The sequence below is a fragment of the Cebus imitator genome, unplaced genomic scaffold, assembly GCF_001604975.1.
Source record: "Cebus imitator isolate Cc_AM_T3 unplaced genomic scaffold, Cebus_imitator-1.0 Scaffold226, whole genome shotgun sequence".
Taxonomy (NCBI): Eukaryota; Metazoa; Chordata; class Mammalia; order Primates; family Cebidae; genus Cebus; species Cebus imitator.
The window spans coordinates 1,816,648-1,828,999 of record NW_016107541.1 but is presented as its reverse complement, the minus strand read 5'-3'; the positions used below and the strand labels follow the sequence as shown (position 1 = coordinate 1,828,999).

General features: G+C 42.4%; 1 protein-coding gene across 7 annotated transcripts in view; it reads left to right on the top strand.

Moving 5' to 3' along the window:
• SEMA5A (semaphorin 5A) overlaps window positions 1-12,352 on the top strand; it is a 505,017-nt gene that overhangs the window by 159,400 nt on the left and 333,265 nt on the right. For all 7 annotated transcript variants that reach the window (XM_017496928.2, XM_037727285.1, XM_017496926.2 and 4 more), the window contains one exon: window positions 4,629-4,829. In XM_017496928.2, the coding sequence (XP_017352417.1) occupies window positions 4,706-4,829 (124 nt within the window). In that variant the 5' untranslated portion in view covers window positions 4,629-4,705. The remainder of the gene's footprint in view (window positions 1-4,628; window positions 4,830-12,352) is intronic.

Below are 12,352 nucleotides of genomic sequence, written 5' to 3'. Positions count from 1 at the left end.
CTGAGTCCAGGAAGAGGGGACCTGCTATTCAGAGCTGAGTCTATTTAGAGTAAAAGCCTCTTCAAGGAGTTAGCCTTCGACAGTAAGTTGCTCAGAAAAGCCCACGTCTCTGCATGAAGACTATGAATGCCCTTCCCTGTCACTTTGCCATGATGACAGTTTACAGTATGTTTATTTTAAGAAAAAAGGTAATATGTTATAGTCTGAAAATTATAAACCTCGAAAAATTACCTGTTCTCATTAAATGTTCTTTGCTAACATGACAAACATGTCATTTCAGCTCGTCACCCTCGAACTGCGTGTTCCATTTTAGCTGCTCATTCTCTATATGTGTCATTTCCCCTCTTTTCTAATTGTCGCTTTCCAAATCCAAGGAAAGAGCATTTCAGACACTTGTGTTATTTTTCTCTTCCTCACATTCAGGAGGCAAAGATGTCAGGGCTTCTAACAGAGTGGATGGCATATTATAAATAAAGGATATTTTCAGTCACAAGCCGGTCTGGATGATGTGCTTCTCTGGTAGCAGAAGGGGAATCTATGTTGTCTTAGATGTGCACGTTGAAAAACGATGTGTAAGAAAAAAAATTGCTCTTAGCCCCTAGTTGATCCACACTCCATATTGGAGATAAAGGCAGGGCAGTGCTCCAATCCATCTCCATGATGACTTGCTGCTGGCTCTGGGTGGCTGTCGGCTGCCAGGCATGGGTGTGAGTGCTTGGCATCATGCTTACTACAGAGCTAGCAGGTATTGAGGGTTGATTGTCACTTTGTCATCCTTCCCATCTTCTTTACCTTTGCAGATCTGTTTTAATGTGGGACTGTGATAATTTACTTGAACTGATATGGGTATCCCAAACCTCCTTGCTTTTAACAGAATGAAATCACATCGAAAGAGCCTCTAACAAGTGTTATTTTATTTTGAGATACATCAGTTGATGAAATTTCGTATCTTAAGTCTCAGGTCAAAAGGCTCAGGAAAGATAACTACTTCATTTGGTTACCTTTAGACTGGAGTTCTACAGCAGCGTCCAGTTTTGCACACTGTAACTCCTTTTCAGAAGTGAAAATCATACTTTTAATGTTGTAACCCAGGGAAAATGAGTATTTTTTTTTGATGAAAATGTGTTTGTTTTACTTCTCAAATAAAACATTGTAAAGATATTTACCCAATATTACATTAATTGATACAAGAAAAAACAATACAGACATCGGTGCATTATAAACACCAATAAGTCAGTAGATTTGTCTTTAAGTTGCTTAAATAACTCACAATTCTTCTTTGAGCATTTTTTGCTGAAGGAAAATGATCCCCAGGAAATGACAAAGATCCCAGATCTGAAATAACTTCCTTCTGCTTTACTCCATACTACTTACTCCAGCAGGGGATCTCGCTAAGGTGAGGTTTGAAAAATGCATACCCAAAAGCACTTTATTCATACATTACTTGGAGTTTAAGGATTCATCCTTTCTTTTTCTAGTCTTAAGCCCAAGGTTTTAATTTTATTTTTTAGTAAACCAATTTAAAAATAATATTCACCTTCTTTGATGAAACTGTTCATTTCTATTACTTTAAGCCTTTCTTCTGATTTTTAGCCCTATACTAGTGGATTTTAGTTTTACACATTTATCCATAGTTTTACACATTTTCCTACACTTTTATTTTCTCCTTGCTTATCCACTGTTTATTACAGTGTTCTGTGCTTGGGCAGGGATTGTGGGCTGGTGGACACCTGAGCCTCTGGCTCCCCATTTTCCTCCCTAGCCCATCCTCCACCTTCATGCTCAGCATCTCTTGTTCCTACAGAAGCCATTCTCTTGCCTTGTCTTGATTTGCAGCCCCATTACCTATTTCCCTGCCCAACCTGAACGTTTTGGTCAATGGGAATGTTGTAGAATTCCTTCCATTCTTAAGGACTCCAACCTACTGCCTGCTCAGAAGTTCTTGGTCCTGGTGAGCCCCGTACTTGGCTTCCTTATATTCACTCCATGGTTCCTGCTTGTCTGTGCAATAGGCCTTACCTCATGCTCCTCGGTTCCTTTGCAAATTCATACATGCATATAGCTGTGTGTGCAGTTGGCTCTCTGTAAATACTGAGTGAATGGGAGACTCTAAACTCAGGTTTCTAGTCAGGTTTAATCATATTGAGCCAACTTCTATGAAATTAACCCATAGTTTTTCTATTCTTCAATTTCAAAATTTCAGTGATCATGACTTTATCCTTCCTCATTGGTTTGACTCAAAAAGTACAGACTGTGAAATTTGATACACCCTCAAATCTATGTTTTCTTTATCTTGAGACCTCACCATTTGTTCAGGCGGTAAGCACGCCTCTTTAAACAAGGCCTGTTTCCTCCCTTTCACTTTATTTACTGGGACCATAATGGCTTCCCACCTCAGTTTTCTCTGGATTTTCTTCTAGTTCTTCTCTCTTTTACTTACTTATTATTATTTTTAGAGACAAAATCTTACTCTGTTGCCCAGGCAGGAACCCTGTGGCACCTTCTTAGCTTTCTGCAGCCTTGAGTTTCTGGGCTAATGCAGTCGTCCTGCCTCAGCCACCCAAGTAGCTAAGACTACAGACACACACTACTATGCCTGGCTAATTTTTATTTTATTTTTTGTAGAGATGAAATCTCACTGTATTGCCCAGACTGGTCTCAAACTCCTGTCTTTGGGTGATCCACCCGCCTCGGCCTCCCAAAGTGCTAGGATTACAGGCATGAGCCACCATGCCCAACCAAGTGTCTTAAACTTAATGTGCACAAAACAAAATGATCCTATTCTCATCTAAACAAAATGCATCTGTTGATTATCCTATTAAAATGAAAGGCATCACTATTCTCAAAGTCACATTTTCTGTCGAAAGTTCATCTATGTCTCTTTGCTCTGTGTTTCCAAAATTTAGCAGATTATAACAACTACCCTTTTATTATATTTTGCAATTTTGGGGTCAGGAATTTGGGCAGTGCTCAACTAGAGATTCTTTTGCTCTCATGACGTCTACTGAAGTTACTCAGTGGGTTTCAGCTTTACTCATGGCTGGAGTATTGGGCTCATGGGTGACCCGTCAACTACAGCAGCTAAATGTGTTATCTCTAGCATGGCCGTCTGAGGGTAGTTGGACTTCTGACCTAGTGTCTCAATGTCTTAAAGAATGTGTTCTAAGAGACAGGAAGTAGCTTTCAGGGCCTGGGTCTGGAAACTGGCACATGTCTTCTCCTGTATTCAAATGAGCAGAGCAGTCACTGAGCCAGCCCAGATTCCAGGTGGGGAACACAGACCCACCTCTCAGTGGCAGGAATGGCAGACTCTGCCCATCTTTAATTTGCCATACTTTGCCTACAGTCATTGTGTACTGAGTTTGCCTTTTTATTCACATTGACACCCTGAAGCGACTGTTTAATTTATTTCTCTTCTTAACTATGGAAGTGGCTTCAAACGGACTTCTTCATTTCTATGCTTTCATCTGCCTAATTTCCTAGGTACACTATCATGAGAATAATCTTATTAATGTTAATAAGAGCGTCTAACATAGTAGCTTGTTGCCTGAAAAGACCTCACACCTTAGTGTCGTTTGCCTTCCAAGTCTTAACCTCTGCAAACTCTTCCCACTACTTCTCTTCCTGGATCAAGTACAGCAAAGCATTCCCAAAACATGTTGCATACGTCTTCCTCTTGCCCCTTCAGTGTGCCTTTTCATCCTCTTCCCTGGGGAAGGAATGTGCTTCCAGAAACCTCCATCTGTTGAAATCCTCTTTATCCTCCAGCATTACACTCATATTTGAATTCCTGCGTGGACCCGTCGTAGATCCCTCTCTGTGGCAGTCCTATCCTCCCTGGACGCCCACAGCACTCCCGTTCTTTCTAAGGCTTGCTAATAGCTTGGATTATAGTTATTTTTACAGGCCTATATTACTTTAATGCTTGTTAATCATTTAAATTGTTCATAATCTTTAAAGTTTCCCAGCATAGTACTTGTATTTTACCCAGTCGGTGCTTGATACTTGATACAGATTTTATTTGATTCACACTTGATCCCCAGCCAGTTATTTTGCAGGCAGATTATCTACAATTTTAAAAGGCTATCCTGCATCACTAAATACAGAATTTACCAAATCGTGATGCTTTTTCAAAAGTTGGGTACCATGATACTCATCAACTTAGTAGTAAAAGACAGCGGCCATGGCCTTCTTAAAAATATGCCTGTTAAATGTTTCAAAGGGATGGGCAGGTATTTGTGGGGTTTTGACATTTAGATCTGTGTTTGTGCAAGGGGGTAGGACAAGTGGCCAAGGGAAACCAGCCGATCCCAACTATTAATCCACATTCCTTAGGAGTGACTGTGATGACAGTATAGCTTAAACTTGAATGTTTCTCACTTTACAACAAATGGGCTATGTCATGCAATTATTGGGAGAAAGAAATGTCTACATTGAGACACACACGCTCACCCGTGCATTCATACGCACACACAGCCTGGTACATGACCTAGAAAAATGTGCTGGTTTAAGCTCTCCTCTGTCTCCACAAAGTGTAACCCTGAAGTTGGTGGGGGAGTTTTACCAGAAGACCATCCACCAGAAAACGAACTCACAGCCATCTGATTCTTCTCTTTTGTGCGTTTTAGGCACTTTCCACACATGAAGGGAAGAAGAGCTTCTGCTTAGAAGACACGTGCCCAGAGTCAGAGGCCCCTTGCCCACCATGAAGGGAACCTGTGTTATAGCATGGCTGTTCTCAAGCCTGGGGCTGTGGAGACTCGCCCGCCCAGAGGCCCAGGGCGCGCCTCAGTGCCAGAGAACTGAGCACCCGGTCATCTCCTATAAAGGTAAGGGACCAGCACGCGCTGAGTGCAAAGCCATCATCTAAATGCACATTCTGTATTTAGTGATGGAGGATAATAGAGCATCACAAATGCTGTATAATCCAGTGACTCTTGTTTTAGACGTAGTTTAAAATAAAGGTAAAAATACAAAAGCCTCTATCATTAGAATTTCTTATCCAGAAACTGATCACTGCCTCAAGAAGGTTTTGGACAGGGATTACCAAGGTAGAAAAATCTCACTATTTCTGGTCACCTTTATTTAACAAGTACTGCAGGCCTCCAGGTGTTTGAACCAAAGGATAAAAATGTGACCATAAAAATAACAACGAAACCAAGGAACGCCTAAAATTCATCACTGTGGCATTTTCCTGGAAAGCCTTAGTCTTGCCACAAACTTACCCCTCTGTTTCTATCTACCATTGTGTAGCAACAGAATTGATTTAATGTCCTAAGTATCTCTATGGATTGCTGGGATGAAATAATTAATCTGCATATCCACTCATTTATTCTTTCATTCATTGAAATTTGTTTAGGGTCCTTCACATCCAGGGGACTCAATCATTCAGAGTGGAAAAGAAAATAGACTTTATCCCTGTCCTCAAAAAATTGTATTATCAGGCTAAATATGGTGAATCAGACTTTATGTTTTAGTAATTCACGCAACAAGTGGTTTTACGTTTTGTTGCTTTTAAAACTTTGCATGCCCCACACTTTACTAATTCATGGCCCAGCCCCATCCTTTTTTTCCTCTAAAGTTCCACTCTTGCTTCATCACATTCCCACTAAATTATTTTGGAGATAATTCAAAAAATCATATAATTATATATATAAGATTTCAGTTTAGAATGCTCAAAGATAAGGAATTCAGTACTGTTATCACAACAAATAAAAAATGATTTCATGACATCATCAAACACCCAATGGGCGTTGAGACATTTTTCATGGGTTCATTAATTGCTAGGCATCTGTTTGTTAACAGTTAAGCCACATCAGGATTTAAATGGATTCCATACAATACCATCGATTGGTATATTTCTTGAGTCTCTTTTAATATTTTGCTTTTATTTCATACCCTTTGCAAATTAATTTTTACAGAAACCAAGTTCTTTGTCCTGGACGGTTTCTGACAGTCTGGATTTTGCTCATCGCATTCCAATTGTGTGGTTCAAATATGCTTCTGTCCCAAAGATGTCTGTAAATCCCTAGTAATCTCAAGACGCCTACTGAGATGAGATCCAGGTTTGGATCTTTTAGCCTTGACTGTGTCATGGGTAGTGCTGGATGTTTCCTTCAGGAAGCAGAGCATATCCAGCTGGGAAACAGTCAGTCATTGATGATCACTGCCTCAATCTACTGGTTCACCCATGGGTAAAACTGGGATTTTCCCATTTTATTCTTTTCCTCATTTTGTGGTTAGAATGCTTCTATATAAACTATCTTTCCTTCATCAACTCTTTGAATATCCTGAAGGTACACCTTGTACAGAAAAGGCCAAATAAATGGTCCCCGCCGCCACCAGTTTATATGTGTATTTTTAAAAAATACACTAGTAGTTTGGTTCTTTAACATCCCTCTGGTAATTCATTTGTCATCCAAATGGGACAAATAAGACATTATGTTTGCTTTTTTCTTTGATTATTAGAATTATTATGAATACATGAATTTCAACCTATTTGTTGCATTTTAATCCATGTAGCTTACATCCTTGTACATAGTGAAACTGTAGCATTTGAACCCCAGAGTAGCCTCTTGAGGGTGGCTTCTGGATTTTTCTGACCGCCATCCAGGTGTCTTTGAGAGCTTCTTTACTCTCTGGGTTGATGAGGTGTTCCTCTTCCTTTTACCTATTTCCTTCCATAGATCTGGAATACACATTTCCAGATGCTTTAGCACTCAAGGTGCCCACGTGTCTTCTCAGTGGACAGTGCTAAGAAAAGCATGTTTTCAGATATACCATAAGCTTCTCCTGGTGCTTCCAGCTCATCTCCAGGACTCAAGGGTCTTTGTTAACCTTTCGCGTCTTGGCGTCTGTTTCTTCCTTGCACAAGATCCCAAGTCTCTACAGACCAACCTAATGATTTGTCTTTTTTCTTTAGCACATACTCAGTCATTTTAGAGTAACAGCTGCATACAACCCTGGTTGTTTTTGATTATTAAAAATCTTTAAAATGCCTTTTTTTTCTTTCTTTTGGTCTTCACAGTACATATATTTCACTGGGAAATACCAGCAAAATCACTGCTTTATAATCAGTTGAAATAATTTCTTTCTGTGTGGTTATGGCGCCAACCCAAGACCCAGTTACTATCATTTGTTTAATTTTTTTTTGACATTTAGAAATTCTTAAAATTGACATTAAGTTATTTTGCAGTGTTTCAAAGTCAAGTTATTGAAGCAAGAGGTGTTCAAAGGAATCTAGCTTTGCTCCTGTTTTCTGTATCCTGTTCTAGAACCCTTTCTGCATTTAGCTTTTTACCTATATTTTATAGGTTAGGCTACTTGTAATAGAAGCAAAGCAACAAATACACATACAAATATATACTTATACTCTCTTTTCTTAGATGAAAGGTAGCACTTAAATAGACTTCTGTCTGTGTAGCATTGTTAGGTTAATGATATTTGCTGGAGGCTACTCTCTAGAAAAAGAGAGAGATCTATGTCATTCTCTTTTTTTTCTGTAGCTGCATAGCTTCCACTATGTGATGAGCCCTAACTTAATCAAAATTCCTTATCGAGGGGTGCTTAGGTTATTCTCTGTCGTCTGTGACAATGGATACTGTTTCAATGAGTAGTGCCTCCTGTAAACTTCAGTTAATATTTTTGCAAGTGTACTATTGGAAGAGATTTTTGGAATTGGGATTTCTGGGCCAAAGGGTGAAAGCACATGTGGTCTTGTAGATGTTGCCCAGTTCTCTTTCATGGAGAATGCACCACTTTGTATTGTAGTTGCCCTGGATATGAATACCTGTTACTTTGCTGCCTTCCCTGCAGAGTATACCATCAGGCTTTGGGATTTGGGCTAAACTTTGTGCATAAATGGCATCTCAGTGTATTTTTACTTGCATATTTTAAATTTTGGATGAAGAATCAATGAACATTTAAGAGAAGCCTTTTGTGTACAGGGTCTTTGCTAGATATTGAGGAGATCGAGAAGATACATAGTTCCTATTAAAAGAGTTTAGACTATTTTTAGGAATGTGAACTAAAAGGGCCATTGCATAACATTCTGTCAAGGGTCCTGACGGTTGCCTGTGTTGGGTGCTGTAGAGCCTAGGAGAGGGGCCCTCAGCCCACATCCTGGGCTATAGGATGGTGATTGAGGACGGTTTCTAGGATAAGGTCATGCCAGAGCTGCATCCCAAGTGATTGCTAGAAGGTGTTTACAAAACTTATGACAGGAGAGGTTTCCAGGGAGAGGAAAAGGGCAGGTGATAAGCCCTGAATCGAGAGAGGGCGCACTGCAGGTCCTGGGAAGCCTCACACACAGGAGGTCAGGATATCTTATTTTAAGATATGGAGGAGGAGGTAGAGGGCATGAGGCTCACTGGCAAGTGGGGAATAGGAGGTGCCTGGCATTGGCAGGCATATGAACAAGTTTATCCTCTATCAGGAGGATGGCAAAATGCCAGCAGGGACAGCCCATTCCGAGGCTGCTACTGAGAGCAACAGGAGGAGGAACTGCATTAAGGGAGGAGAGGCAGAAATGTAGAGAAGACATGGATTCTGGAGATTGGAAAGGAGTGTGGTTGAGGATTCAGTGGATGTAGAGCAGGAGTGAAGAGGAAGCCCTGGGTGCCATCCCCACATTCTTGGCTGTTGATTCCACATAGAATCAAGAAGAGAAAGCAGATGCAAGGGTTGTGGTGATTTTAGATGGAAAAGGCTGAGCTCCCATGAGCCACCAGATGGAATTATCCAGTTGAGAGCGAGCCTTCCTGAGAACCAAGAAAGGGGATACGTTCAAGAGGGCAGTGTCCAGCAGAGCATCGGCTACTGCAGAGTGTTCAAGGCAGGTGTTTCCCAGAAGGAAGAGTCACACACTTGTCCTGATTTTCCTGGGACTTTCCTGATTGCTTATGTTCTGGAAAAGCCAGGACAGCTGGTCATTCTCCGAGAAATTCCGTCAGCAGTACTGTTTTAGCTGCTTAGCGCTGCTCTAAGAAACGACTGCACACTGGATGGCTTAAAACAACCTAATTGTCTCTTCTCACAGTTTATAGGGGCCAGAAGTCCAAAATCATGGTGTTTGCAGGTCTGTATTCTCCCTGAAGGCTCCAGGGAAGAAATTCTCTGCTTCCTCATAGCTTTTTATGGTTGCCAGCAGGGTTTGGCATTCCTTGGCCCATGGATGCATCACTCTGGTCTCTTGGTCTGTAGTCTCATGGCATCCTCCCTCTGTGTCCCTGTCTGTTTGCCTTCTCCTCTTTTTATAAGAATGTTAGTCATGTTGAACTTAGGGCTAACCCTAATCCAGTGTGACCTCATCTTAAACAATTCATCTGCAAAGGTGCTGTTTCCGAATACGGTCACGTTCACAGATACCTGTGGTTAGGACTTCAGGGTATCTTTAGGGAGGACACATCAAAGGCAGCATGTATCAGAGCAGGTTCAGCGCAGGGTTGGGGGAAGAAACCAGATGGTGACGTGTGGGGGGATACATCAAAGGTTAGGGACTAGATGAAAGATATAAAAGGAGAGAATTCATGTCAGCCACATAGGGACATGAGGGCAGCGAACAGCTTTTAAAAGAGCATGACTTAACCATCCTCAAATGGCGATGTGAAGGAATGAGGTGAAGAAAGGGGCTAAGGAGAGAAGAGGGGGGAGCCGATTGGTTACTCAGCGTCCCCGGTGCTGTAGGAGGGGACAGGAACTGGGAACAGGTGCCCAGTTAGGTTATAGGAAGCCGACTCCACCTCCAGTGAGCCTGGAGGGCAGGAGGCCAAAGCACCCAGGATGCAGGAGAGCTTGTGGGCGGGGCTGGATGCAGGAGAGGAGGGAGTTCCTGAGGATCTGTCTTGGCTGAAGAGGAGTAGCCAGGCCCCAGGCCAAGAGCACAGGGCCTTAGGAAGTGCTTCTCTGAGAAAGGAATAAAACTGTTTTTCTTTTTCTTTTTTTTTTTTGAGTGTCAATACTTTATTTTGGTGTAAAGACAGGAAGCTGGAAAATACACTGTATTTAAAATTTTCTTGGTTCCCCCTCACATTGTAGAAACCCCCTCCCCCCCAGAGCTAATCTGATCAAACTCAAATACTTAAAAATTACAGCAGCCAAACAAAAGCATGGGGTTTAAAAAAAAAACAACAGATGGAGAAGGTAGCCTGGGCCAGTAGTGTCACTTGGTGTGGACGATTGAGGTGCTGAACAGGAGCTTCTGTTTCTGCTTTTTTCTTTTCTTTCCTCCTTTCTCTTCAGAAAGGGGATCTGAAGTAGCTGGTGTGTCCAGTTTCATGAAGGCTGCTTCAATAGCTTGGCTGAAGGAATTTTGAAAACTGGGCACAGGAACACGGTCTGAGTTATCACTCTCCCCATTGCTGTCCACAGGAGCAGGAGGAACTAAGCTGTTCTCATCTTTCTTTGGAGCAGTTTTGGGCCACACATCTGCTTTTGCTTTTCCAACCCTCAGCATCTGGGCAAAGGAAGGGAAGGGAGAGTCTTCTTCCAGACTCCCAACGCAGAATGAGGGACTGCCCTGACTGGCAGTGGGTGACAGAGGGGTCAGCAGAAAGTCTGCATGGGAACCTGGACTTCTGCTCAGAGGAGAAAGGGAGAGGGCCCCCTGGCCCTCGGTGCTGGTGGGACCCAAAGCAGAATCAGAGGAGCAGGTATAGGAATTGAAGGCAGGAAACTGCTGTAGATTCTCGAGGGGAATGTGGACTTCTGGGTACTGGCCCTGTTTCTTGTTCTCCTCCATCTCAATCCTGCGCTCTCGGCTACGTTCCTCCCGAGCCTTCTTTTGGTGTTGACGCTTCCTCTTCTCAATATCATCTGAGAACATCTCTAGGGTTTCCTTAGAGACCACAGGAGGTTGCAAAGCCAGTTCACAGATGCCGAACTAACAGGTGAGTGGCAACTGAGAGAGATATCTATGACGCTGTCGAACATCCTCAGACACGGAGTAGTCAGCAATCTCCACCACAGTTGCTGAGATCTTCTCAGGGCTCTTCTCCAGGCTACCATACTCCCGCACCAGGCAGCGCACATTCACAGGGTGCAGGAACATGTGCTGCCCATCTTCTGCTTGGTAAACGCACACACACACACACACACACACAGATACACACACACAGACACACACACACGCACACACACACACACACACAGACACACACACATGATGTCTTGTGATGCACACACACACGTCTTGTGATATACACACACACACAGACACACACACATGATGTCTTGTGATGCACACACACACAATGTCTTGTGATATACACACACACAGACAGACACACACACACGCGCACGTACACACACACACACACACACACACACGCACACACACAGGATATCTTGTGATGTTATAGGCCCAGTCAGGCCTTGAATGGCTCATGTTACAGCTCAATGAGCAGCCTCTGCGACTCCCCGTGAACACCTTTTTGTAACGCATCATTCCAAGAAACTGAGAAAGTAGGGTGAAACACTGACAAGGGGAAATAAAGGGAGAACAGGATAATCTCGACTTAAAATCCTGATTTCCACGTACATTTAAAACGTCATGATTTAGTGTAATGCATTGGAGGCATTCGGCACAAGATGCTACTGAAGGCCTGGAAGCTAATGGAATGTCTTCATGAAATGTGGCATGTTTGGTCACAGTCTTGATCTGATTTACCTGGCTAGGCAGAAGATGCTGGTAGTTTCTTTCTTTCTTTTTTTTTTTCCTGAACCTCTGTGAAGTATTTGCCACCGCAGGCTCCTCCTGTCTAGTGGAGTTCATTGCACAACAAGCTTTAACAGCTTGCTGTGTTTGCAAGATTATTTGCTTGACTATATGTTCTGGAATTTTACCTCTGATTGTGCAGTGGCTGCTAAAATACCCTGACCCGTTACAGACGCACCATTTACACTTATGTCCTGGTCATTTGCTTAAATGTCTATTCCAATAAATAGTGAAAAAAATAATGACCCTTCAAGACAGTGTGTTTCTCAGCATGCTTATTGGGTCTCATAACCATCTCTGAAATTAGTTTTAAATGTTTAATGCCTACTTAAGGCGATGTGCCATATTCTGCTTTTGTTTGTTTATTGATTAAAGTTTATTCAGTATGCTGGCTATTTAGAGAGCAGGCTTCTGTTACAGGAATTGGTTTGTGGGGAGCAATTTCACATTACTCACAGAGAAAGACCACCCGTGGTGTGAGTCATGCTGTACTCAGGCTTTCTTTGCTTGGGACCTTCATATGACTGATTTGGAGGCCTTTCTTCAGGGTGTTAGCTGGCAGCATTTAGCATTGATGCCTGAGATTACTCCTGCCTGCAGAATCAGGCAGGGCCGTATTGATTTCCATTCCCAGGTACC